Raw genomic sequence first — 25,920 nt, forward strand, 5'->3', positions numbered from 1 at the left:
CACAAATCACACAAACCCATCTATCACCACCACCACAATAGACCCACGCGTTTCGAACTCAACCAGAGCTAATCTTCAGTGCAACAACAGGTACCTTCGGTGTAAATAATAAGTGGAGCGATTCTGCAGGGCACAGCATACAGCACCAGATTGACGGTTCGCCACAGCGACACCTGTGTTGCCGTCCGTTTCTCCAACTGCGTCAGGAGCATGTACAAGTTTTCTTCTGGCACCGCGAAATGACGCCCCAGGGTTTTGTGCTCTAATATCTAAAATAAAAAAGGAATATTTAGCTTGGCTTGACGACCGGGCAGCCATGTGGTTAGAGAACCTGATTACGAACCTTGAGGTCCCGGGTTCGATCCCCGGCCGGGGCAGATATGGGTGAAAAAGTTGCACACCTTTACGCATTTTTTGATATATTTGTTGTACATACACCACACACACACACACGCACGCACGCACGCACGCACGCACGCACGCACGCACGCACGCACGCACGCACGCACGCACGGACACACACACACACACACACAAACCACCACCACCACCATCCCAGCCTATATACGTCCCACTGCTGGGCACAGGCCTCCTCTTAGAACAAGAGGGCTTGGGCCACAACACACAGCCACACACAAACATCACGCCTGTATTCCCAAATGGAGTAGGCAGAGCACACGAAATGTTCCCGCTTCAGAGCCACTTTTAGCAATTTTAGGTAACGTAACGTTAACGGGCATTTTTGTTGTCTTTCTCTCTCTTCTTTTTCAACCTTTCACCACCCAACGCTGAGTGTAGGTCTCTTCTAATGCACGCCATTCTTCCCGGTTTTGCGCCTTTCGCATCCAGTCTTTTCCGGCCACTCTAACAAGGTCGTCGGTATTTTTGTTGTATTTACTGATAATTAGTGTAACGACACAAACCTCTGTCGCTTCGAAGTCGAAATCCATCATGTAGAGCCACTGCGACTTGAGCGTGAAGTTGTGTATACCACTCAACTCGTCCACAAACGATCCGACGTAGTCTGCAATTAACCATTAATTTCATTAACAGACAATTAACATATTAAAAGATATTGACCGGGATAACTCACGTCTTAAATCGAGTTTAGCTCGACATGCTTCGGGAAGAAGGACTACGGATTAGCCCGATTTAAGACGTGAGATGTCCCGATCAATATCTTTAAATATGAGTGAGTCTCACGGTAGTTTCATACATAATAATATCCCGACATTCCCATGGGATAGGGATAAAATCTCGAATAAACAAAACCACAGGGCTTAATGTCATGAAATATGGCATGGTTATTTTTTATGAAACATCAATGAAAATCACCATGTAACTTTTGGGAATTCCCACGGGAATTTTTGATTGTTACTTCTTCAAGCTAGAAAGTCTAAACGGATTTGGATAAAATTTGGTGGGCGTGTAGATGGCTACATCAGCTACATAACATCAGAAATAACGCATAGGCTAGCGGTCGCGCGCGGGTGAGCATAGTAATTGTTTTGCTTCATATTGATATGGTTGTCTGTTCATGACTGAATGCTCCTCTCATTCACTCAAAGGTTGACTGGTATCCCTTAAAAGGATAAGTTCGCCTTTGTACATATATCTCAATATTTGTCAAATTGTGTTTGTTTACTTATTTTGTACAATAAAGAGTTTACATACATACATTACGTATGGACCTCCGCAAAGTAACGTCTGATTCAACAAATTACGTAAGTAACTAGTAGGAACACATCTCACCCTCCATAGCCTCCTTCGCCGGGAACTGGAGCCCGCGATCTGCATCCGGAACAGCAATGGACAGCATGATGTGATACCCGGCTGCCGGCGGGTAGCGCATGCGCAGAGTGTCGTCGTTAGTGACCGCGCTGGCCAGCACTAACGTCTGGTATATCCACTCGGAGAGCACATCGACCAGTGGTATGCCCGCTGCGGACAAAGTCAAAGTTTTTTATTTGCATAAAATGTGGTACAAGTCAACGCAAGCAAAAAGAGCTCTGGGTGCTAGTGGAGTGGATGCGTTTGCGCATCTGTCAACTAACAAGCCAATTACCTGTTGCGTCTCTGAAGAACACGACACGGTCCGTGCCGAGCCACACTTGCTTGTAGAGCGGCGTCCGCTGCACGCACAGCAGCGTGTTGGGAGCGACCGCGCCGACGGCCGCGGTCACCTCCTCGACCGCTTCCACCTCGTCCGCGACCGACTCCAGCGTGTGCCGGAGGGAATCGGACAGCACGCGTTTGCTTATTTTGAGCTTGATCACAACTGAAAATGAAGGACCACGTGTTGAATCAAAAATGCAATCTACAAGGGGGAATCCTTAATAGGGCGTTTAGGCTGCGTCTCAAGTAGAGATGTTAGAGGATGTGATCCGAGGAATGCGTTTTTCATGAACCAATAGGAACGCTTCATTTACCTCGCCTCGCTCCGCTCAGCTGTTTCCACCAGAGCGGTGCTGTGCGAGGACAGGTAAATGAAGCGTTTCTATTGGTTGATGATAAACACATTCCTCGCACATCTTTGGAGGAAATGGAGCCTTAGGGGAGAAAAAATCAAGTCAAGCCTCACCCAATCTAATTTTTTTTCGCAAGAAACAGTGTTACATTGTAAGTAAACCGAGTTGAATTCAGTAAGTAAAAAAAAATCCCGACTATAATATACATTAAAAATATGCGTTCTGAAAAATCTTACTGGCGATTAAGAGACGGGATCGAGCCAAATCTCATGACATCTCACCAAGGGGCGAGGTCGAGCTAGTAAAAGGAGAAGTGACTTACTTGAGTCTTGGAATGACGTTTCAAGAAATTTGACGATCTCATCAGCGGTGGCGTCATCGTTTGCCAGCACCACCAAGTTGGTGGCGATGGCGACTGGCAACGAGGTCAAATCATAGATCTTCTTGTACGGCAACGACACTCTGAAAGAAGGCAGCACAGCAAAAAATTAACTGATGTCAAAGTACCTAGTAGTAGTAGTAGTATAGATATAAAGAATGTATTGGTGGATGTGTGTGTGTATGGATGGATGGACGCATTTTTTATAGAGCGGGTGGACCCGTATTGAAAAATAGTATAGCGCTAACTATGCGCGTCGCGTGCGGCTGGTTTTACCTAAACAGCTATCCGCACCCGCAGGCACAATACAAGTTATAGGCAGCGATCTACATACTAGCGCCCGAATCGACGCACGCACACAGCCAAGCGTCATTTACACAGCCGCTAACCAATTTTCGCAAGACAAAACTACGCAGTGCCACGCCGCGCGCCGCGCAGTCCGCTCGCTGGTAGAGCGCTGTGCCGCGCCGCCCGCTCTATTCCCTCCCGTTTCCAATCCGTCGTTGAATATCATATTCGCAAAACATGATATTCTCATAATAACATATTAGCAAATCATGACATTCTCAAAAAATCATATTCACAAAACACGCTATTCTCAAAGCATCACAACAGCAAATGATATTCGTAAAACATCATACATATTAGCAAGACATGATCTTCGCAAAATATTTCTGTAACAAGCATTGTTGCCTACTGAAACTAAAAGGGTTCTCGACCGCCGCCACGTACAGTATCTACTGAATCTGCAAATTTTCGTTTTATTTTTTATTGTGCCATTCGTAAGCGAATTAAATTTATAAAATTTAAATAAATAACGTATTTTGTAGTTTCGATACTGTACGTTGTCACAGTCGCTTTGACCAAGGAACCCCATAAAATGACGGTAAGTTCAACCTACTTTAAAACAAAAGGACTCATCCCCAATTCCAAGTCCATCCCACTTTAAACCTAACACCTTATACCATAGGGTAGCTAATTCAGTCGCTTCCAAACTCGACGTTAGCACGTTAACGAATATAAATGAAATACGCGTAAAAAAGTATAACCTGCTATCGACAGGTCAAATTCGACACGCACTAAAATAATGATAACATCATGTCAAATAACTGATTATATCCAACCATCTATAAGAAACGCTACGTTAATGAACTTGGTGGTTAAGCTTATTTTCCATCTTCTCTATATACAACAGAGTTGTTGGAATGTCGTAAGCGCCAATATCTATAAAGTCTGTTTTTCAGAGGACTAAAGGTTTTACGGTATGACATAAGAGATAAAACCATGGGCGATAAGTTATGTGCGCAAATCCATGGGGTTATCATTATCAGAGCCATGGTGTTATCAACGTTCATGGGAATACAATAATAACCTCACATGATGTGTTGATCAGAACACGTGTTAAATAAATATGTATTAATAATAGTTTAAAGTGCCCTACAGAAAATACTAAAAAACAATATACAATGCAAAAAAAAGTTGAGATTTAGTAGGGTTAAAGGGGTAGGATTTTTTTAAAGCCTCGGGGCTCATGGTGCTAATTTGTCAAAACTCCAAAGTATTATCCTGCACCACAAAGATTACATGTGCTACAAATCAACAAAATAATAAAAGAAGCTTAACAATTTTGTATAATTGTAGCACCTTGTAACTTTTGTGGTACAGCAGGGGCCAGTATCCTTACCCCGTTCGTGTTTCCATACAAATTGAGACGTATTTGTAACCGAAAACGTATACACTAAGGGTACTGATCAACCCTTGCAAACAACTCGATTGCTTGCACACGTCACATAGCGGGAGTGCACTTCAAATGGCAGTGGAAATAGCTTGTAGAGAGGTGTGCAGGGCGACTACGAAATTCGAAAACCAAGTTTGTAAAACGTATACACTAAGGGTACTGATCAACCCTTGCAAACAACTCGATTGCTTGCACACGTCACATAGCGGGAGTGCACTTCAATGGCAATGGAAATAGCTTGTAGAGAGGTTTGCAGGGCGACTACGAAATTCGAAAACCCAAGTTTGTAAAACGTATACACTAAGGGTACTGATCAACCCTTGCAAACAACTCGATTGCTTGCACACGTCACATAGCGGGAGTGCACTTCAAATGGCAGTGGAAATAGCTTGGAGAGAGGTTTGCAGGGCGACTACGAAATTCGAAAACCCAAGTTTGTATCGTATCGTCAATCTCGTATTAAATAAGTTTTCGATAAAAATTACATTTTTAATAAAAGCTGTTTTTGACGACTGTACTTTTTTTTGACTGTACTTGTATTATCACCCAAACTACATTTGCATACCAAATTTCAAGTCGATGCCATTAACCGTTGAAGAGTTCCGTCCTGTGGCGATTCTGGCCGGCCTACCAGGATGTCACTACCAGATTATTGTATTGTATAACCCCTACATCGGCGCTGGACAGGAATCCCAGCGCCGGTCTCTTTTTCTGGTTATTCTGTACAACCATGTCTCAGTTTGTATTTTCGATATGGTTTCACGGGATACCCGTAAAAGTAACAAAATTTGGAGTTGAAATAAAAAATACAAAAAGACTCCAAAAAACCAATCATAATGTTTAAATAGTAGTTGAACGATTTTTCTTGCAGGTCTAAATTGGGCTTTACATAAGTCATAAATAATTCACTCCACTGAACGTCTCATTACTACGCCTCTCAAAAATGGTGCGGGAAGCGGTTTACATAAAGAAATGTAGAAATTTCAACCAGGGTGATGGGTATGAGCTCTTTAGCACGGAATTCTATAATAGGCAAGTGTTGGCGAGATGTGTCTTTGGATAAATCGTGGGTTGTCGAAGCGATGGGGCGGCAGACGTGAACTTGCCTTCGAATTCCAAAAGCTTAGTGGTTACTTGACCTGAAATGTATATTTCAGAACTAAATTACGGTTATTATTATTTTAAAATTTATGACGGTGGAAGCATGCTACACTTCCACTGAACGTAAATATAGTTTAGATATAGTTAGTGTTTAGTATTGTAACTAAGGGACCCTTACATCCCTGTATTTCTATTATTATTATTTTTTGTATATTTTTTTCTTTAATTGTATAATAATAGTTTTTAAGTATTTTGTTTGTAATTATATTATTATGAAAAAATGACTTTCTGCCAAGTTTCTTGCGGCGCATTCTTCTGGCAATGATGGTCTTTCCGAAAGTGATAGTAGTTTAAAAATGACATGTAAAAGTGCCCATTGCGGCCTATTTACTGAATAAATCATTAGAATTTGAATTTTAATTCGATTGTGTCGGTACCTACAGGAAAATCAAATGCGGGTAGTTTGAAAAACTTGCGCGCCTAAACGAAGGTGATACACTTCGGTAAACTCGTGGCCACAGCCGCTGTAATGTGGTCAAAACATCGAGGTAATTATAGCAATAAATAATACTCTTTCCTCTATACCGTGATCCTCAATCACAAAACTGGCCTGCAAAAATTATCTCTCTGACCTTAGAAAAGGGCTTATTATCAGAACAATCTACAATATTTACATAACCTCAAGCGCAGTAATTACTTAATTCAATATATTTATATTTAGATATGACGAACTTTTAAATTGGAGCCGGGAGGTTATCGGGTAGCGTGTGACAACCGGTGTCCTTACCCGAAGTCTGATATTACTTATCGACGGTTCGGCGATAGTCACCCCACCCCGTTGGATGACAAAAAACGTGACCGAAGTGCAGTTGCAAATAAAGACATTTAAGCTAGAAACACACTGGCGACGGAGGCGGCACCGGTTGTAATATTCGAGCTAACGTGAAAGAGGCCACACAGAATACCGCTCGACGCTTCTTTCTAGCGCGGTATTAATAACTAAACGGTGACTAAACCCTCAACTAGTGTTGAGTATTGTTAAAGCAAATTTCCAACTGTCAAATGTATACCGTTTTTATTTTGAGTAAAGAGACGGTAAAAATTCTATATGTATATGATAAAAGAAATGAAATAACCAAAGTGTGTCTTCAACTATGAAAAATATTAATTTCAAAAGGGGTTTTTTTTTTATGAAAACATGAGTTCGGGCCGATATAACAAAACACCTGCTCATTATTTTATCACGTTCTCAAACCAGTGATAACTAGCAATTTGCTTGAACAAAACTCTACATACAAGTTAGTTAGATGGTTTAGTCACTTCAGTATAGGTGGAAATATTGTTTTGTCAAACGGGCGGATATCCGGGTCTCGGGTGATTTCAAGTGCTTTAGAGAATTATACCGTTTTAGTACCGGTATTTTTGGTACTAGCGCTGGAAAGTACACCGAAAACAGTCCCTTGCAAACTCTGTCGATCTTCTTCTCCGTGATGCTGCACCCATACCTGTAGACTTCCGTGGTACTCCACCACAAAGGTACACCGATGACGATGAGCACGCCAACAAATGATGCGCTCGCCCACATCCGACTCGACTCTGAAATCAATTAACAATGTATCAGTATTTTATTCAGCCCTTTCGAACCCAGCCGAGTATGAAAAGAGTTACGATAATGGACTTTGTGTACAATCCATGTCAAATTCAAAATTCAAATGTAAGAGTTATGACAGTGGACCTTATGTACAATCCATGTCAAATTCAAAATTCAAATGTAAGAGTTATGACAGTGGACCTTATGTACAATCCATGTCAAGTTCAAAATTCAAATGTAAGAGTTATGACAGTGGACCTTATGTACTATCCATGTCAAATTCAAATTCAAATGTAAGAGTTATGACAGTGGACCTTATGTACTATCCATGTCAAATTCAAATCAATGTAAGAGTTATGACAGTGGACCTTATGTACTATCCATGTCAAATTCAAATTCAAATGTAAGAGTTATGACAGTGGACCTTATGTACTATCCATGTCAAATTCAAATTCAAATGTAAGAGTTATGACAGTGGACCTTATGTACTATCCATGTCAAATTCAAATGTAAGAGTTATGACAGTGGACCTTATGTACTATCCATGTCAAATTCAAATTCAAATGTAAGAGTTATGACAGTGGACCTTATGTACTATCCATGTCAAATTCAAATGTAAGAGTTATGACAGTGGACCTTATGTACAATCCATGTCAAATTCAAATTCAAATGTAATTAACCCGCACAATCGTATCGGCTGGGTTCGAAAGGGCTATTATAGTATTGCCCTATTCATCCTACTTCGTACTAAGCCTCATAATGGCTTCATAATGTAACTATCCTCGCTCAACTCAGCACAGCTCTAGTCTAGTGGAAACAGATGAGCGGAGCGGAGGTAAAAGAGTTTATATTGGTTCATGACAAACACATTACCTGACTACGAAGCTTGAGGTCCCGGGTTCGATTCCCGTGTCGGGGCAGATATTTGTATGAAAAATGCGAATGTTTGTTCTCGGGTCTTGGGTGTTTAATATGTATTTAAGTATGTATCTATCTATATAATTATATTTATCCGTTGCATAGTACCCAAAGCTTACTTTGGGACTAGGTCAATTGGTGTGAATTGTCCCGTGATATAAGACAAACTGCTTATTGATATTGCTTTTTGGCCATCTTGCTTTCTAGACATCGTATTTTTAGGCATATTACTTTGTAGGCCACACTTTTACTGACCGAATCATTTGTTTCCTTTGTAAACTCATTGCGAATTACCAAATTAGGTAATACAGAAAGATAATGCAGAACTGGCACCTGTTTATTTACACGGCGTGTCAGGTCGGCATTGTGGCACGGCCATTGTTGGAATGTTGACGGAAAACCGATTCGGAAAACACCTCATTGAATACCTTTAGGCACTGCCTTTAGGTAATATATTGTCATAGCCATAGATGGCCTGAAAATTCGATTTTGATAAAAATCTGTTACTTTCACTGCCGTCAACGCGTATAAATATGCATTTTAACTTTTACCCAGTGCGGTTCCAATCGGCCCCAGGCATATACCTAGTCGTATTAGATATTTATGCACGTTTTGTTGTGCTAAATTGTTGGTACTGGTGGCAGTACTGCACACTGTCATTTAGCAGACACATCGCATTAGAACATGTGGCAGCCCCGTTAGGGCTCCTACTTATGTATATCATAAGACAATTGACACTGATTGATCTATTACCAAACTAAGTAAAACTTGTACCTACTATGGGTACTAGGCAAGACATAAACATACTTATATAGATAAATACATACTTAAATATATATTAAACGTCCAAGATCCGAAAAAACATTCGTATTTTTCATACAAATACCTGCCTCCACCGGGATTCGAACCGCGACCTAAAGATCCATAGTCGCGATCGTATTTTTAAATTCTTTATTTATTCAAATGTTTTGCTGTATTTGTCGATCCCTATTTAATTGCTCTTCTCTACTACTCAAAGATTGACTAACAGAGATCCCTTCAGGGATAAGTCCGTCTTCGTACTTAAGCACTTTTTAGGGTTCCTTAGTCAACTAGGAACCCTTATAGTTTCGCCATGTCTGTCCGTCTGTCCGTCCGCGGCTAAGCTCAGAGACCGTTAGTACTAGAAAGCTGACATTATTATTATTTATTTATTTATTTATTTATTTATTTTATTGAGGTGTTCACACGTTACAATTATGTTTATTCTAGTTTACAGACTGAATCTTAAGGCCAATAACAGAACTCCCTTAATAATACAAGTATATAAGCCTGAGTAGGAGTAAAACGTACCTTAAATAAGAAAAAAAAAAGAGTTAAAGTTAAAGTTATTATATTCATTTTATTTATTGCAACACCTTTTACAAAAAAATATAAAATATGATGCCCTGTTGGGTGGGGCGTGGCAATTTTAAAAATTTGGCATGAATATATACATGACTATTTCTCAAAAAGTTGTCCATTTTCAAGTTGTCGCCATATTAAAAAAAATATATATATATTTCCTGACGCTATTTCACCACAAAAAATAAGTAATTTGTTTTTAAATTACAAAACCTTCTGGTAAAAGTGATAAAAAGTCAGATAATCTTTGTTGTTGGATCCAATAGAAAGTTTTGATGTAGTTACAAAATTACGATTTTTTCCTCACAAGATTTCGTGACGTTTTTCTCACGTCAAGAATTTTGATGTTTTTATGCATGTTTATGCTTTATGATCTCGTCCTTAGTGTTGATAATTTCTTGACAAAACTGTTTTTTTGTCAATTTCGTGACGGGACTACTTTTTGAGAAATACTCACATATCAGTCACGCCGACAGTGGTACGCAATAAAAAAAAGTAATCATTTTTTAGGTTATCTCCCATAGACGTAAAGTGGGTGATTTTTTTTCTCGACCAACCCTATAGTGTGGGGTATCGTTGGATAGGTCTTTTAAAACCATTGGGGGTTGCTAACACGATTTTTCTATTCAGTGATCTGTTTGCGAAATATTCAACTTTAAAGTACAATTTTTCATTAAATTCGAGAATCTAAACTGTTGGGTGGAAAGTTTTGAAAAAAATTCAGAATGGTAAATATCAAATTTACAAGGAAACTTATAGCGGCTAAGATTGCTTGAGAATTATTAGTAAGTAGTTTAATATACGAAATCCTTTGAAAAATATTTTTTGATGTTTTTCGTAATGGCTACGGAACCCTATCCTGGGCGTGTCCGACACGCTCTTGGCCGGTTTTTTTTGTGTTACTATTTTGTATGTCCTTTTTGTTTCCTATTTTTTTGTAAAGAGTATAAACAAACAAACATTTCTATTCCCTTATTCGTGTTATAAATTTGACCGCTATGTGTGGCATAGTACCTCTTAAACGGTGGACCGATTTGAATGCGGTGTTTTTTTATTTGAAATCAGGTTTTCTAGCCTTATTATTTGTTCTTGAGACTACTGTATGGAGTGTCAGAAATCTGGCCTTCACGTGGAGAAGTACCATAGGCCTCCATCTTAGAGCAACACGGGCTTCCTACGGTAGGAAGCCCGTGTTGCTCTAAGGCCTCCATACTTCATCTACTGGACCTTGTAACCGTACACAAACATGGCGTGTAAATTGGTCTCAATTCGCACTCGTCTAAACACTTGACTCCTGCCCTGTGACGTCATCAACGCGTGCGCAAACTCTGGTTGCAGCAATTTCAGAGGGGCTACTACGAAATTCGAAAATCAAAGTTCGTGTCGTACCGTCTCTCTCACTCTCGTATTAAATAATATAAGCATAAGCGGGACGGCAAGATACGAAGTTCGAGTTTTGCACTTCGTAGTATAGGCTCTGTGCATTATACATCGGCTACACGCTCATTCTGATCAGTTCTGCAATCTATCATTCTGGTCAGTTTTTTTTATGTAGCCTGTAATATGTCTCACTGCTGGGCAAAGTCCTCCCCTTTCTTTCGCCACTCTTCCCTATCATGAGCATGCACCTGCCAATCGAGCTGAAGGCGCTCAGGTCGTCCCGCCATCTCCTCTTGGGTCTGCCTCTGCTCCTTTGACCATCCTTCGGAACCCATTCGGTAACGTTTCGTGACCATCGGTCTGGATGCATGCGGCAGACATGTCCAGCCCAGTCCCACTTCAGCTTAGCGGTCTTGACACCCACATCGGTTATACGGGTTTTGGAGCGCACTGCCGTGTTTCTGATTCGATCAGTTCTTCGAGCACCCAGAATTCTGCGCTCCATTGCTTGTTGGCAAACTTTGAGCCTGGACTTTTGAGCTTCAGTCAGTGACCAAGTCTGGGCGCCGTAGGTTAAGATGGGAAGAATGCACATGACGAGTTTGCGCTTAAGTGACAGAGGAAGGTTGTCCTTCATTAGCGTCTTCATGGACCAGAAGCTCTTCCAGGCATTATCGATACGCCTATCGATTTCTCTCGACTGAATAACGCCAGAATTACCATGATAAAAATTGTGCAAGTTGCATTACATTGCGGCGCCCGATTGACCACTACAAACTCGTTGGCTTTACCGCCTCGCAATCTTCTTCTTCCGGTTGCCCTCTCCTATCGGAGGTCGGCGATCATTAGGGCTATCCTTACCTTAGAGACTGCCGCTCGAAAGAGGGATCTGGTACTCATTCCGAACCAGTCTCTAAGGTTTCTTAACCAGGAGGTACGTCTACGGCCAGGTGGTCTGCGGCCTTGTATCTTCCCCTGGATAATAAGCTGAAGCAGACCATACTTGTTGTTACGCATTATATGCCCCAAATACAACAGCTTCCTCACTTTTATAGTACTTATCACTTCCAAGCTCTTCAATACCGTTTCGTTCGTTACTCTATCCGTCCATGATATCTTTAACATTCTCCTCCTTCTCGGCAATTTGCACTTTTTTTCTTGCAAGTTTAAACTCGGCTTTTATAATAGATAAAATAATTACGGTTAAAAAGATAAATGTTATCCCTGTGACACGAACGGCTAGACGGATATCGGACGCGTAAGGGCGCGGCCACATGAAATCGCTCGGCGCTCGTTTCCAGTATCAAATCTGGTCACGTGACATATAGCGATAAAGCTGAAAATGTTGAGCTTTATCGCTGGAAAAAAAAACCTCTTCAATTTCGGCAAAGACACTGTTATTTATTTCTAACATTCATTCCAATTTCTTTTATTTGTTGTACCACTGCCACAACTGCTACTAAATGAGAAATCAGTTTCCAAGGCCAGGATCATTCCTGCAGACCTGCAAGAAGCCATCTTGTCGCTGCTGCTCGACGCGGCTACTTGGCCCTACTTTTTTGAGTCGCGGGAAATTCAAAATCACCTTCAAAATGGGGTCACGTGACCAGATCGAGCGACGAGCGACTGCATGTGGCCGCACCTTAATAGAGCCCTATAATATGAAGCTGCCGTGGTGGCCGAGTGGTTTGACCTATCGCCTCTCAAGCAGAGGATCGTGGGTTCAAACCCGGCTCGCACCTCTGAGTTTTCGCACATTCATGTGCGGAATTACATTTTGAAATTTACCACGAGCTTTGCGGTGAAGGAAAACATCGTGAGGAAACCTGCACAAGCCTGCGAAGCAATTTAATGGTGTGTGTGAAGTTCCCAATCCGCACTGGAACGCGTGGGACTACTGCCCAAGCCCTCTCATTCGGAGGGGAGGCCTGTGCCCTGCAGTGGGACGTATATAGGCTGGATGATGATGATGAATATGAAGCTGCATTCATACCGCTACATGCAACCGAGGTGCTAGAACACATAATGAACGTTGCGTTGATAGCTAGACCTCCATTTGACCCTAGCATTGGACACAAGGGCCTTTTATAGGTGTAGTGTATAAACAATTACTTATTGCAATTAGATGACATTAGAGCCGTTGTATGCACGTTAAATGAATATACGGTGTATAGTATAATGATAATGGAAAATTATAGGTCTCATGCCGACAGTCTCAGCCTTGGTGTTCGATGTAAGAATCTACTATTATTTTCATGATTAAATACAAGAAGTAGATATGATAATTAATCTTGTAGGTTTCTTTAGAGACGATTCCCGATGGTGTTGAAAGATATAGACACATATAAGTCAAGATAGAACGTAAACATGTGTTAATTCTAGGTTAAATTTTATTTATTTGGCTAGGGTACCGGATAATAACCATTCACTCATAATTACGTCGGGAGTCTAGTCGGGTCGGGTCGCGTGGATGTCACGCAATATGATCCGAAAACGTGTAGGTGATTTTTTACGTAAAAAATTTCCAACAACAAACTACTTTCATGATTGGTTTTTTGGAATCTTTTTGTATTTTTTGTGTTCAACACAAGCTGAGATATGAGGTGCATAGGGAAATTCGTGCTCGTACCGGTTGACCATCAGTGGTGTAGCGGTATAGCACGCGGTACGGATTACGACGAACCTGGGTTCGATTCCCAGTGATGGTCTTATTTTTTCTGTTTTTTTCTGTGCATCTATATTTCAGTTTGTTATTTTCAATTTCGGTTTTACGGATGACCGTAAAAGTAAAAATTGGAATTGAAATAAAAAATACAAAAAGATTCCAAAAAAACCAATCATAATTTGATTGCTTAGAAACGATATCTCTTGTCCGGGTGAGCGGTTAGTTCAAAGGAATGCCGAAAAAGTTTGAGGGCTTACGGCATAGATGTCGCTAGCGTCGCTGCTTAAGTGACCAAGTAAGAAACACAAGCTGAGATATGAGGTGCATAGCGAAATTCGTGTCGGTACCGTTGACCATCAGTGGTGTAGCGGTATAGCACGCGGTACGGATTACCGAGGACCTGGGTTCGATTCCCAGTGATGGTCTTATTTTTCTGTTTTTTCTGTGCATCTATATTTCAGTTTGTATTTTCAAACTACTTTCAGACAAAAAATTGCAAGATCAAAGCCCGTGGGTACAAAGTCCATAAACCCACTCTCGGCACGCGCTATGCCATCTAATGTATAAAAAAATTACGGTGAAAACAAATGAATGTCTCAAGCTTGGTCTACATTTGTATCATTTTAAAGTATTTTATTTAGAAAAGACAAATATTAAAGTTGCACATCTTAACGCAGTTAGTTAAAATTACAATTACTATTATTTTTGCATTGTGACACGAATATTATCCATACAAATGTATGATTAATTTTCGTGTCACAATGGAAAAAGTTAATAGTAATTTCTAACTACCTTTTTTATAATTCGTAATTTATATTAAATAATTAATAAACAAAACTAAGTAACATTACTTGCACTATTACTTATTCTGTGGTAACATATATACTCGTACATATATGCATAAAAATAAACAGTACCTACCTAGCTAATAAGTGAACAATTGTTTCCATTGTTCCCATTTAATTAATTTCGTCGCAATCAAAGTGACAGGCAGAGTATAAAACACAGCATTAAACCTATTTCCCCTCGACGTGTCTGTCCACGCTCGCCGTACCAGATTGGGTGGCTACATGAACCTCTCGGGTAAAATGGCTGGTTTTATTCTCTCGTTGTACAATCTGCTATTAAAACTATTGTCAGTTAGTCTCATATCATTTTGTCAGACGTCTCTACAAATTGGCAGGGTCTCCAAGCTACAAAGTATTGCACGACAGATGGATGACTGACAGTCTCGGTTGGTTTTCTCTTTCCCGTACTTAACATATGAAAATGATCCAGCTCCTTTCAACTTACAGTACAGACTGTAAAAGCTTTTAAATTAAAATCAGTCTTTGTTGTATAACAGAGCTTAGCTTACCTACACCAAATTACAAAGCCGCCGCCATGACATAACACGTGATAGTTTTTCAGTTGAATCCTCCCACGCGTCCCAATCCGTTTTGTGAAATAGCAAATATTCGCGTCACACGAGGAGACGTCATACAGCAAAGTATAAATCAAGTAAGTAATCTACAAGCAACGTGCCGAATTCGCATTCGTATAAGCGCGCAATGTCTGCGTATTAGACTATTAATCAATGACATCTAAGTACCTTACGTACGGCACTAGACTGGCTTTTTGGAATAAAACGCGGGCGTGCAGTCTATACATAGATGGGTGAAGACCAAAAAGTTGCACACCTGAGGTCTACTCGCAAGGGAATCAATCAAAACCTTGAGGGTACTTCCTTTGAACTCAGAATCTTGAAATTTGGTATGAAGATAGCTAATATAACACAACCAACTAGAAAAGTCTGAAAATCTAGATTTTTTTATGTCTGTCTGTAAATATCAATGACCAATATAATCTGACCCCACACTGCGTACATTTTGCTTAAGAGTAGGGCCCTGCATACACTGGATGCAGAGCCCTACTGTTAAACACTGGAAATATCTTCAAGACCGATTCCCGTTTACTTACATACCTATAAATGTGTACGGAACCCTCGGTGCGAGAGTCCGACGCGCACTTGCCCGGTTTTTATTTTATTATCACGCGGGTCATCTGATAGGAAACGATCAACACCGCCCATGAGTACCAATAGGTACTCAAGGAGAGTCATTGATCTGTTATGCCTTCTCTACATATCGACGGATGCGTCGGCAGATTGTATCTGCGGATGCGTCCGCCGAGGTGTAGAGGGTGGTTTTTGCTTGTCTGTGGTAGGTATTTAACGTCGGCCGATGCATCTGCCACTCATCCGTTTGGTGTCGGTTTTTCGACACGGATCATAGGGTGGCAGCGCGAACGCAACGCGCCTGTCAGATGTGTGGACGGATCGCAATTTATCCGAAGATATGGTTGCGGATCCATCTGCCGACGCATCCGTCGATATGTAGAGGAGGCATTAGACGCAGACAAAGAAGTGGATGATAGGGGTCGTACTAATATTATAAATGCCAAAGTTTGTATGTGCTTACATGTCTTTGGTCCCACGGGATTCGTGTACAATCCCAAAATCATAACCGCTCAGTCTAGACTAGAGACTATCTATTCGTCATGCAACGTTAATGAAGACCACGGTGCACTCATTTCGTAGATCATTTTACTTGGTTTATACTATGTATTAACACAGAATAAGTAATAGTAAAACTCAAACTCAAACTCACAACATTTATTGACAAGAAAAACACACTACATCACAACAAAAACACAGTAAAAACATAAATAGGAGAAGAGAGGAAAATAAGAGATATTGTGCTGTAGTGTGATGCCAAAACGACTCAGCTCAGCATGTGCCAACAGTACAAGTAGTATTAACAAATTAAATGCGTGTTAATCATGTCATGCACAAAACCAGACAAAAGCCAGATAGACTAACACTAACCGATAAGGCAGTTTTATTTGGATCTGTCTATTTGCTCAAACACTTCGCAAATGCGTCACAAGCAAAGTTGGGATTAGCATATTAGGGAACAGATGAAATGATCACGCCCTCAATGTTACCCACGTCGCCAGTCGAAATCGTATTTTTTCTCCCCGTTTTAGATCCTGAGCGTATTGAAATATTAGTTAACCAGTTGGGGAGTGCGACCGGGTTTTACAGCCGGTAAGAGTCTCCCATGTCTAGGTCCTCCTTTCGCAGTCATGAGCGGATTTTTTCCAACTGCACGCCCCCTGCATCTTCTATAAACAGTGGCGTAGCGTAGTTGGGACAATGGAGGGGTTCGGTCCGCCCCGGCCGGACATTTAGAGGGCGGCAAAATACCATAAAAAAGTAATGGTATGTGTGAAGTTCCCAATCCGCACTCGGCCCGCGTGGGGACTACTCTGAGAGGAGGACTGTGCCACGAAACTCGAATCTCGAAGTTCGTGTCGTGCGGTCTCTCTGACACTTATACTATTTAATACGAGAGCGAGAGGGAAGGTACGATACGAACTTCGAGTTTCGAGTTTCGTAGTAGTCCTGCAGTAGTGGGACGTATATAGGCTGGGCTGGGATGATGTTAATTGCGACCTATTACAATGAAAACCCTAAATAAGAGGGCGGCAAAATTTTCTCCCGCCCCGGGCGGCTGCTACCCACTCTCCGCGACTGTCTATAAAGCACCTCATATGAGATAAAAAAAAATACATGTAAATAAAGGCAAGGACCTAGTGTCTGTGTCCCTAAAGGCGACTAAACCCCTAAAAAAAACTTGTTAACAGCAATAAAAAATCCTGTCAAATATTAACCGGTGTCAACTAGTAGTCAGTAGTAGGTAGTAGGCATTAGTAGGTAGTCAACTACGGCAACCATCTTCAGAAATATTCCGAATCGTAATGGAAACTCCCTGTATAAGTTACGTGAAAATGGAGGAATACTTATGGAAATGTACCATCCATAGAAACGAATATTTGTTAATTTGACCGCAGTAATAAAGATATCTTATTGTTTGATGAGGATTAAATGATTAAATCACAGCATAAAAAGTTGCAACAGACGAAATTAAGAAGTTTCGAAATTAACTGTGGTATTTCACATTATCTATCTTCTATCTACACACACATAAAAATCACGCCTGTATTCCCAAACAGGGTAGGCAGAGCACACGAAATGTTACCGCTGCGGAGCCACTTTTAGCAATTTTAGGTTTAAAGTTTGACAAAAACGGTACAATAGTGACAGGTTGTTAGCCTGTCGCCTACGGTATACCTTAACCTATATCCTCAGTCGCCTACCACATCCACGGAAGAAATGGAGAGGTGTCATTCTAACCCGACACCACACGGGTCTTCTATATACATACATCAAAATGAATCACTATTTCCCCTTGGAATTCCCGGTGGGATAGAATCGGTCAATCTTTATTCTTCCACGGCGAAACTGCGAAATGAAGCTAGTTTTATTTAGTTATTATTTTTTATAAATATAAAATTTGTATTGTTACGAATTTGAGATTTTCGCGAAAGCGCAAAATTTCTCGTAAGTTAGCATAAAATGTAAATTAGCTTAGATAAAACATAGTTAAATCGTTGCACAAAAATCGGCGCACATACACAACGATTAGATCACCCACGAACATATACGGTGGACGTCTTTTGTATATCAAGGACGATCATAATTTTTGGCTGACTTGATAATGCTTGACACAATATTTGAGAGTAAACATTTTTTACGAAATTACTTACACGTATCTTTAAATGTGACTTGTGTAAATTAATTAACTTTGTAACTAACTAATGATGTATGAATTGATTTCGGTCTATAAAAACCACATAAACTTAATAATGTGTAAAAATATCACCGTCCACTTTTCGAAAATCGGTAAAAAAAAAAATTTACAAAATCGGTGAACTTCGTGAACGCTTTCTGTTTCTGTTCCCTTCTGTTTCGCAATATTACTCTTTGTAATAAAATTACTAAAAGAAGATAAATCATCCAACAAAGCGAATAAAACTACTATAAATCGAATGAATTAAGGCGAAATGTCATCTAAGCTTATAGACAGTTGTCAACGAGATGAATGTGTTTTAATCGATACAAAGATCATTGATTGTTTATAATGTACCTAAGTTTTATTGTAGCGTTTCTGTTGTGCCCGAATACATACATAAATAAATAAAAAATTAAGTAGCGCGTTAACTAGAAACAAACGAGAATTAACACGTAATTCTGACTTCAGTTCCAAAGGCGTCCAGATAAAGCACTTAGTGCGGTAAGATAAAGTACTGAGAAGCATCTAATCGTCTTGTTGGTATAATGGTGTCGTTAGATTCGTATCAGATGGCATTACTGCTCTATCCAATGCATTAGCATTAAATAACTGTAAGCCATTGTGGAAATATTACGCTTTTTTGTCATTTGTAGCTATTGTTTCGTTTATTTACTCATAAAATGTATGTTTCCTTATGATTTACGATGCTATCAAATCATTCTGAATAAAAAAAGAGACTAACATAAAATAAGCTGTGTCACTCACACCACCACATTTTGGAGGAATATGGGAAGATAAAAGCTGAATGGTAAATAAAATAAGACATTATAGTTAACACTAGCTTTTGCCCGCGACTTCGACCGCGTGGAATTCGGTTATCGCGCGCTGTTCCCTCGGGAACTGTGCATTTTTCCGGGATAAAAAGTAGCCTATGTCACTCTCGGGCCCATATACTATCTCTATGCCAAAAATCACGTCGATTTGTCGCTCCATTTCGTCGTGAAAGACGGACAAACATACAAACACACACACTTCCGCATTTATAATATTAGTATGGATTAGTGCAGCAGTAGCTGAATTATTAAAGGACAACTTCCGGTTTTGACATCAATCAATCTGTCGATCGCAAAGTTGCCAAGCCTCTGTACCCGTCACCATAACAAATAATTAGTATGCTGAATGAATCGTTGGCGTGGCGGTCACGGCCAAGGCGCCCAATCTGAACATATCGACCTAAGCATGAGCTGTGCCGATACAACACAATTACGATATGACCGTCTCTTTTCTTTATCTTTTTAAACTTCTGTACCTCAAAAGGAAAAAACGGAATAAGACATATAAGATCACTTTGATACCATCTGCCTATATATCTATCAGTCTGTCTGTCGGTCCATCCATCAAGACCTTTTCTCGAACGCGTGAACCTATCAAGCTCAAATTAAATTGACTTGGAAAGCATTCCCACTCGAACAGAATTATCACAGGCCAACTCAGTAAAAACTTATGCGTCTTTCCTATTATTTCTTCCCGGTGATTAAAAAGAACAAAGTACATTCGCCAAGAAAAAGGGCTCAAGTCTGTCAAATTAGTAACAACGCACGTCACATAGTAGGTATTTCCGTCACAAGCAAGAACGTCTAAATTAATGAAAAAATACGAGCCAAGGACCATTGGGTGCTGACGCCACCCAATGCCGCGCCGCTTCCGCGTTACATAACGTTTAGTATGTTTCAAAAATAATACAATGAGATGTGTAAATTTGGATAGCTATCGGTATTGTTAGCTCAAAAAGGCTGAAGAAAGGTTAATCCATAGAGAAGTCAGAACGCAATCGGAATACTACGTAATCGGAAAAACTCGGAACAGCTATAAAAGAGTTGCAAAACAAATTGAATTACTGACTTAGCATATAACACACTAACACTAACAATAAACTAATTTAAAATGAAAAAATAGTTTTCGGGTGTCACAAACATACTAACAATATACATGTTTTTATTTTTTTTATTTTGACTGTAAACGAAATTTTGCACACGCATAAACATGAACACAGGAATATTGTTTTAACCTCAGTAAGAATACCCACAAACTGCTGTTTAAAAACTGCAAATTGACTGAAAAATAAAAATAAAAATGTAATTTTTTTTTACATCCATAACAATGACGATGAGAGACTATAATATATATTATCTATATCCACATACATAAATTTAAATACATACCCTTATTAGTTATACGTTAATGTCTGTCTGTTGTCTGTCTGTCCGTCCGCGGCTTTGCTCAGGGACTATCAATGCTAGAAAGCTGTAATTTTGCACGGATATATATGTAAACTATGCCGACAAAATGGTATAATAATAAATACAAAAATAGTAGACTGTACAACAAGAGCATAAAACGAGTCATTTTACCGTGTCGTTCGTGTAGCCACCCGAGCCGGTACGGCGAGGGTGGATAGACACGTCGGGGCAAATGGTTTTTGCTCCAGTTTTACACTCTGCTTTTCACTTAGAAGCAAAAATGAAATATCAATAATTCACTTTCTATCTATGTACCTCTTATTTTTTATCCATTATAATAATTCATTATTTAATTTTATTGATTTATTATGATTGGTTTGATTGATTTCTAGTTTTATATAAATTAAAAATATAAAAAAATATGTAGAAACTTATTTTTGTTTGTGGCTGTTGACACCTGATTACCTTGGTCTTATGTTGTTCGTAATTAGAAATATTTATGCGTGTAGACAGCTTGGCCATCATTTTTGCAATAATTAATTTACTAAAGTCCCACGCTCACGCCGATCGATGAAAAAAAGAATAGAGTATACGTCAAAAGGTCAAAGACTCGGGTTTAAATTAGGACTGCTTTCTCACCGGTCGAGTCGCGATGCACTGGATGACTACAAACGTGTTGATATTGCGTCATCGTCTCCAACACACGACGCATCTTGGATTTTTATACATTCTTTATTAGAGCAATAAGGCGTTATTACAGTAGGAAAATGTATGGGGAATTTCCTTGCTCCACTTAGCGTAGACATTTATGGGTTAAGTTGTGTTGTAGTTATTTATTATCCCTACAATCACAAAGATGTGAAAAAAGGAAACAACTTTTGTAGTCGTAGAAAGTCGGTTGGATGGAATTGAGGAGGCACTTTAGGCTCAATGAAAATTAAAGATTACGACGAACTGAGAAAATTCTTAGTTTGGGAAATTAATAAAATTAAACGGTTCAACTCATGTTTATAAGTCACAACTTAGGAACGGTCCGACAAATTTGAGTGCGATCACGACGGTGGCTCGAAACTAGTCGGATCGTTCCTGACTTATAATCGTGAGACATAGTTGACTTGAGTATCAATCAAATTCGGTACAAGATCAGAAAATTGGAACTAAACCAGCTACTTTCCGGCAATTACTAATCTCAGTGAAAGCTGGACACAGCAAGCATGCACCCAGCCAGCGCTGATTTTCAGACCGGCCCCTTTAGCGGAGGCTAGTTGTAACATTATTTATTATGGTACAACATCGTTATTTAAGAAATGTTTATTATTTTCTGTAATTTTCCAAATAATAGAGAGCTTAAGTAAATTTCTTTCTTTTTTGAACTCAGTTAAAAAACGGACATTTGGGTGGATATTTTTATGATTTTCTGGAAATTTCTATGTAACAAATGCGTCTTAAATATTTATTTTTGATTTCAGTACCGTAAATTGCTTCAACTTTGCCTTCTGGCCCCAACATTGCCTGATTCGATTTAGAGTCGATAACTTAGCACTCTTATAGGTTTTCAACTTTTATCTACACGGGAATTATTATTACGGGGGATAAAAGTTTAAAAACCTAGAAGGCTGCTAGTCATCTACTCCAAGTTAAATCAGGCAATGTTGGCGCCAGAGGGCAAAGTTGAAGCAGTTCATGGTAGCCCACAGGATGAAATGAAGTATACGTGACAGGCAAAGAAGAAGTCAAATAATAAAGATTATTACTCTGCATTGTTTTGATTTTTTTAGCTACGAGTATCATCAACTAGAGAGCCAAATTCGTTTGCTATGTTATGTTATAATACCCATAAAACAGTTATCAATTTTTTTACTGCTTTTTGATAACAACATTTACGTAGTTAATAAACTAATTTAATAGTTTTGCGATAGTTCGAGTTTATTACTTATATTGTGTTTCAGATTTGAAATGAATATATAAACAAAAAAAGATAAAATCCCCGTAATATTATAAATGCGAATTTTTGTAAGTCTGTTTGTTTCATCGTCATCCCAGCCTATATAAGTCCCACTGCTGGGCACAGGCCTCCTCTCAGAACAAGAGGGCTTGGGTCATAGGTTCATAGTTTATTACTTCATCACGTCTAAACCACTGAACTGATTTAAAGCAATTCGGTATAGGTACAGATAGTTTCGAGTCCTGGAGAAGGACATAGGATAGTTTTTATTCTGGAAAACTGCATCGTTCTCGCGGGATAGCGATAAACGAATTCTGCGCGAACGGAGTAGAAGTCCAGAATAAATAATAGGATATTTTTTATCCCGAAATATATTGCCGTTCCCGAGGGATGACCAAAAGTTTATTTTGTATTCTAACCGCTGACCGACCGGTCTAGAAGTGTAAATGCACATAGCACAAACGTTCTTTAAATAACGTTTAACTGGCTTGCATGCATGCTTGCTTGAATGCTTGCTTGCATGGTAGCTTTAATGCTTGCTTGCACTATTTCTTGCATATTACATGCTTGCTTGCATGCTTGCTCGCATGCTTGCGTGCACTATTTCTAGCATTATTACATGCTTGCTTGATTGCTTGCTTCTTTAAAATATTTATGGTTCACGTGAGCGAAGCCGCGGGTAAAAGCTAGTACAATATAATTACAATATAAAGAATTGCATCTTATGGTGCAATTGTGGAGCATTAGAAATCGATTCATATTATTGCACTTCTCTCTCTATCACAATTACAATGGTAGTTTTGCTATTGTGTTTCGTGCGGTGAGAGATCCGGAGGCTCAACTCCCCTCCCTCTTCCCCCTTCCTCTATCCCCCTCCGCTTTAGGCCGGCAACGCACCCGCAGTCCTAATAATGCTGTAGGTGTCCATGGGTGGCGGTGATCGCTTACCATCAGGTGACCCGCATGCTCGTTTGTCAGATATTTGATAAAAAAAAAATGACGAAGGGCTTTGAATAAAGGGCTAATTATAATAAAATTCAAGTTTTAATATTTGGAATAACACATAGGCTAGTTTTTATACGGATATTTTTACGGGATTTCAGAGGTTCCCAACTAAAGTACAATTCAATAGAATCTGTCAATTTTCTACATGTTTAAGACACCCTAGCGTGGCACACTTGATTTATATGTCCCTGTTGTTGCAATTATCATCTAAAAGGAATCAAAAAAGAATAATAGTCACATCACAAAGCCTTAGGCAGCCCGGTGTTTATATTAGTAGGCTGGAAATGTCTACAGGATTGTCAGATTCTATTGAATTGGAGTTTAGTGATCCGCACGACCTAAAACATGCTTATTAAAATATGTTTTTACGGCAATTATTCGAGCGTTTTAATCGCCTCATTTTTCTGGACAGATTTTTTTCGAATTGGCTGTAGATTTTGATGTCGTTTGCGATTATTTGTTATAGTTCCTGGACTGTATTTTTTACATATAAACACTGTGTCAGAATATTCAGCCATTTTTACAGAATAGTGTCCAGAAAAATTTGACGGTTGAAATGCTCGAATAATTGTCCATTGTATTAGGCACCCACCGATATATATGTGATAGGTACTATGCTTAACGGTAAGTAGAAAAAAAAACACCAGCGAATTGTGAGCGAGGCTAGGATAATGAAGTAATCCTATAGCCTATTACTATATCATATTTCTGGTGTACGCGTAGCCTAAGTGTCATACAGTGTTACAGGCATATTAAAAAGTACAATACTATCGAGGAGGTCGCGTCGTCTATTTCCTAGGCTCACGAGCAGATTACCTTCAGGCCAGGCAGGAACTATAATGCAAGTGCTAGGTCAGAGTAAATTGTCCTTAGCTTAGATCGATAAAATTGGTAATAAATCCACGCTAATATTACCTACACAAGCAAGCACAGCGTAGGACATGGACGGTAGATGCAGGTCGCTTGCAACCAAAGCAACTGGAGGTCTATGTCTATGAGGGAGGCCTATGTCCAACAGTAGAAGTCCCACGACTGATATGATGATAATGATGATGATGATGCATATTATACAATACTAGATAACGTTTTGGCTACCACACTAAGCTTTGGCCGGAACTACTTAAAACTGGTTTTATCTTGGTATACCCTGATCGATTGACACTTCTTTTATTTATAAAATTTTACTAATAAAATTCTCAAACGGCGTGAGCCAGTTTGGATAAAAATATCAATGGCTAAATCTAGAAATTAATTACGGAAAAATGCGATTCAGGAATCGACGAAAATAGTGTGTCAGCGAAACTATTTGACAAATCCGTCAATTATGCATACAAACTGAATGAATAGATAGATATGAATAGATACTAATTGAAAATGTAAGGGCAGTCGGCCGAGATGCTTTTAAAAATGCAAGCGGTCTGTACATCGATTCGCAAGAGCTGGCACGAATGGATTGAACGAAAGTAATGTGACTTAGACATTTTTGTAGGACAATGACAGATGCATGACATTTTCATATTTGTGTGAAGTGTCAATCCATTCGTGGCAGCTCTTGTGAATCGACCTGTACCTACTGCCCCAGTAAATAAATAAAAATAAAATATTATTACTTATTTATTTTTAATAATATTATTATATTTATTTATATTATTATTATTAGCGCAGTCTCTAATTTCTCTCTCATCTCCTATTCATGTTTTTACTATATTTTTGTTGTGATGTAGTGTGTTTTTTTATATCAATAAATGTTGTGAGTTTGAGTTTATTTGCCAGATAGTTCAACAGTTCAGACAATGTGGCTTACCTAACCACCACACTAGGTTGAGCCTGTCTAATGGGATCTAGTCTAAAAGATAGCAAAATAGAAAGCTATGTCACTATTTCTTCACAAATCCATTCATTATTCTTTAAACTATAAACTTAAGTCCAGTTTATGATCGCACTAAAAACGAAGAAAAAAATTATATACCTACCTAAGTTGTCCACGCACAATTGTTAAATACGTAAGCAAATAAAAGCAAAACATGCCATAAACAATTTTACAAACACGCTTAAAACGTACATACTTAATATACAAGCAAAGTTCCTTAGTGTAGGTATTTGAGACCATTCGATGTATTTTTAGACGTTTATGAGTTTTGGGTCCGAATACTTAACCGCATATTTTGCCTTTAAATATAAAATTTTATTTTTACTTAGGGTCCTGAACGTCCTAACGACCTTGACCTGGTGCAAAAAAAAACTTAATTTATATCCGAATTTGAACCTAACCCCGAACATGCGATTCTTATCACAGCCACTCTATCTCGTCTATTCGTATCAGCCACCAATAGTCCACGCCGAATGCACACAACTTATAAAAACAAACCTGTTGCCATCACGTGTTGGTTCACTTCACTAAATAAAATTAAAAATAAAAAAGCGGCAAAGA

The 25,920-nt window shown here is 39.3% G+C and overlaps 2 protein-coding genes across 3 annotated transcripts in view; both read right to left on the bottom strand.

Moving 5' to 3' along the window:
• LOC141430993 (GPI transamidase component PIG-S-like) overlaps window positions 1–25,920 on the bottom strand; it is a 103,950-nt gene that overhangs the window by 47,257 nt on the left and 30,773 nt on the right. The window lies entirely within an intron of this gene.
• On the bottom strand, window positions 69–25,882 carry LOC141431371 (GPI transamidase component PIG-S-like). Its single transcript, XM_074092542.1, has 7 exons — window positions 25,858–25,882; window positions 7,192–7,282; window positions 2,791–2,930; window positions 2,066–2,278; window positions 1,753–1,941; window positions 924–1,024; window positions 69–269 (listed from the first exon to the last, which is right to left on the bottom strand). The coding sequence occupies exons 1-7, from the start codon at window positions 25,865–25,867 to the stop codon at window positions 69–71; spliced, it is 945 nt and encodes a 314-aa protein (XP_073948643.1). The 5' UTR covers window positions 25,868–25,882.

The sequence above is a fragment of the Choristoneura fumiferana genome, chromosome 9, assembly GCF_025370935.1.
Source record: "Choristoneura fumiferana chromosome 9, NRCan_CFum_1, whole genome shotgun sequence".
Classification (NCBI taxonomy): Eukaryota; Metazoa; Arthropoda; class Insecta; order Lepidoptera; family Tortricidae; genus Choristoneura; species Choristoneura fumiferana.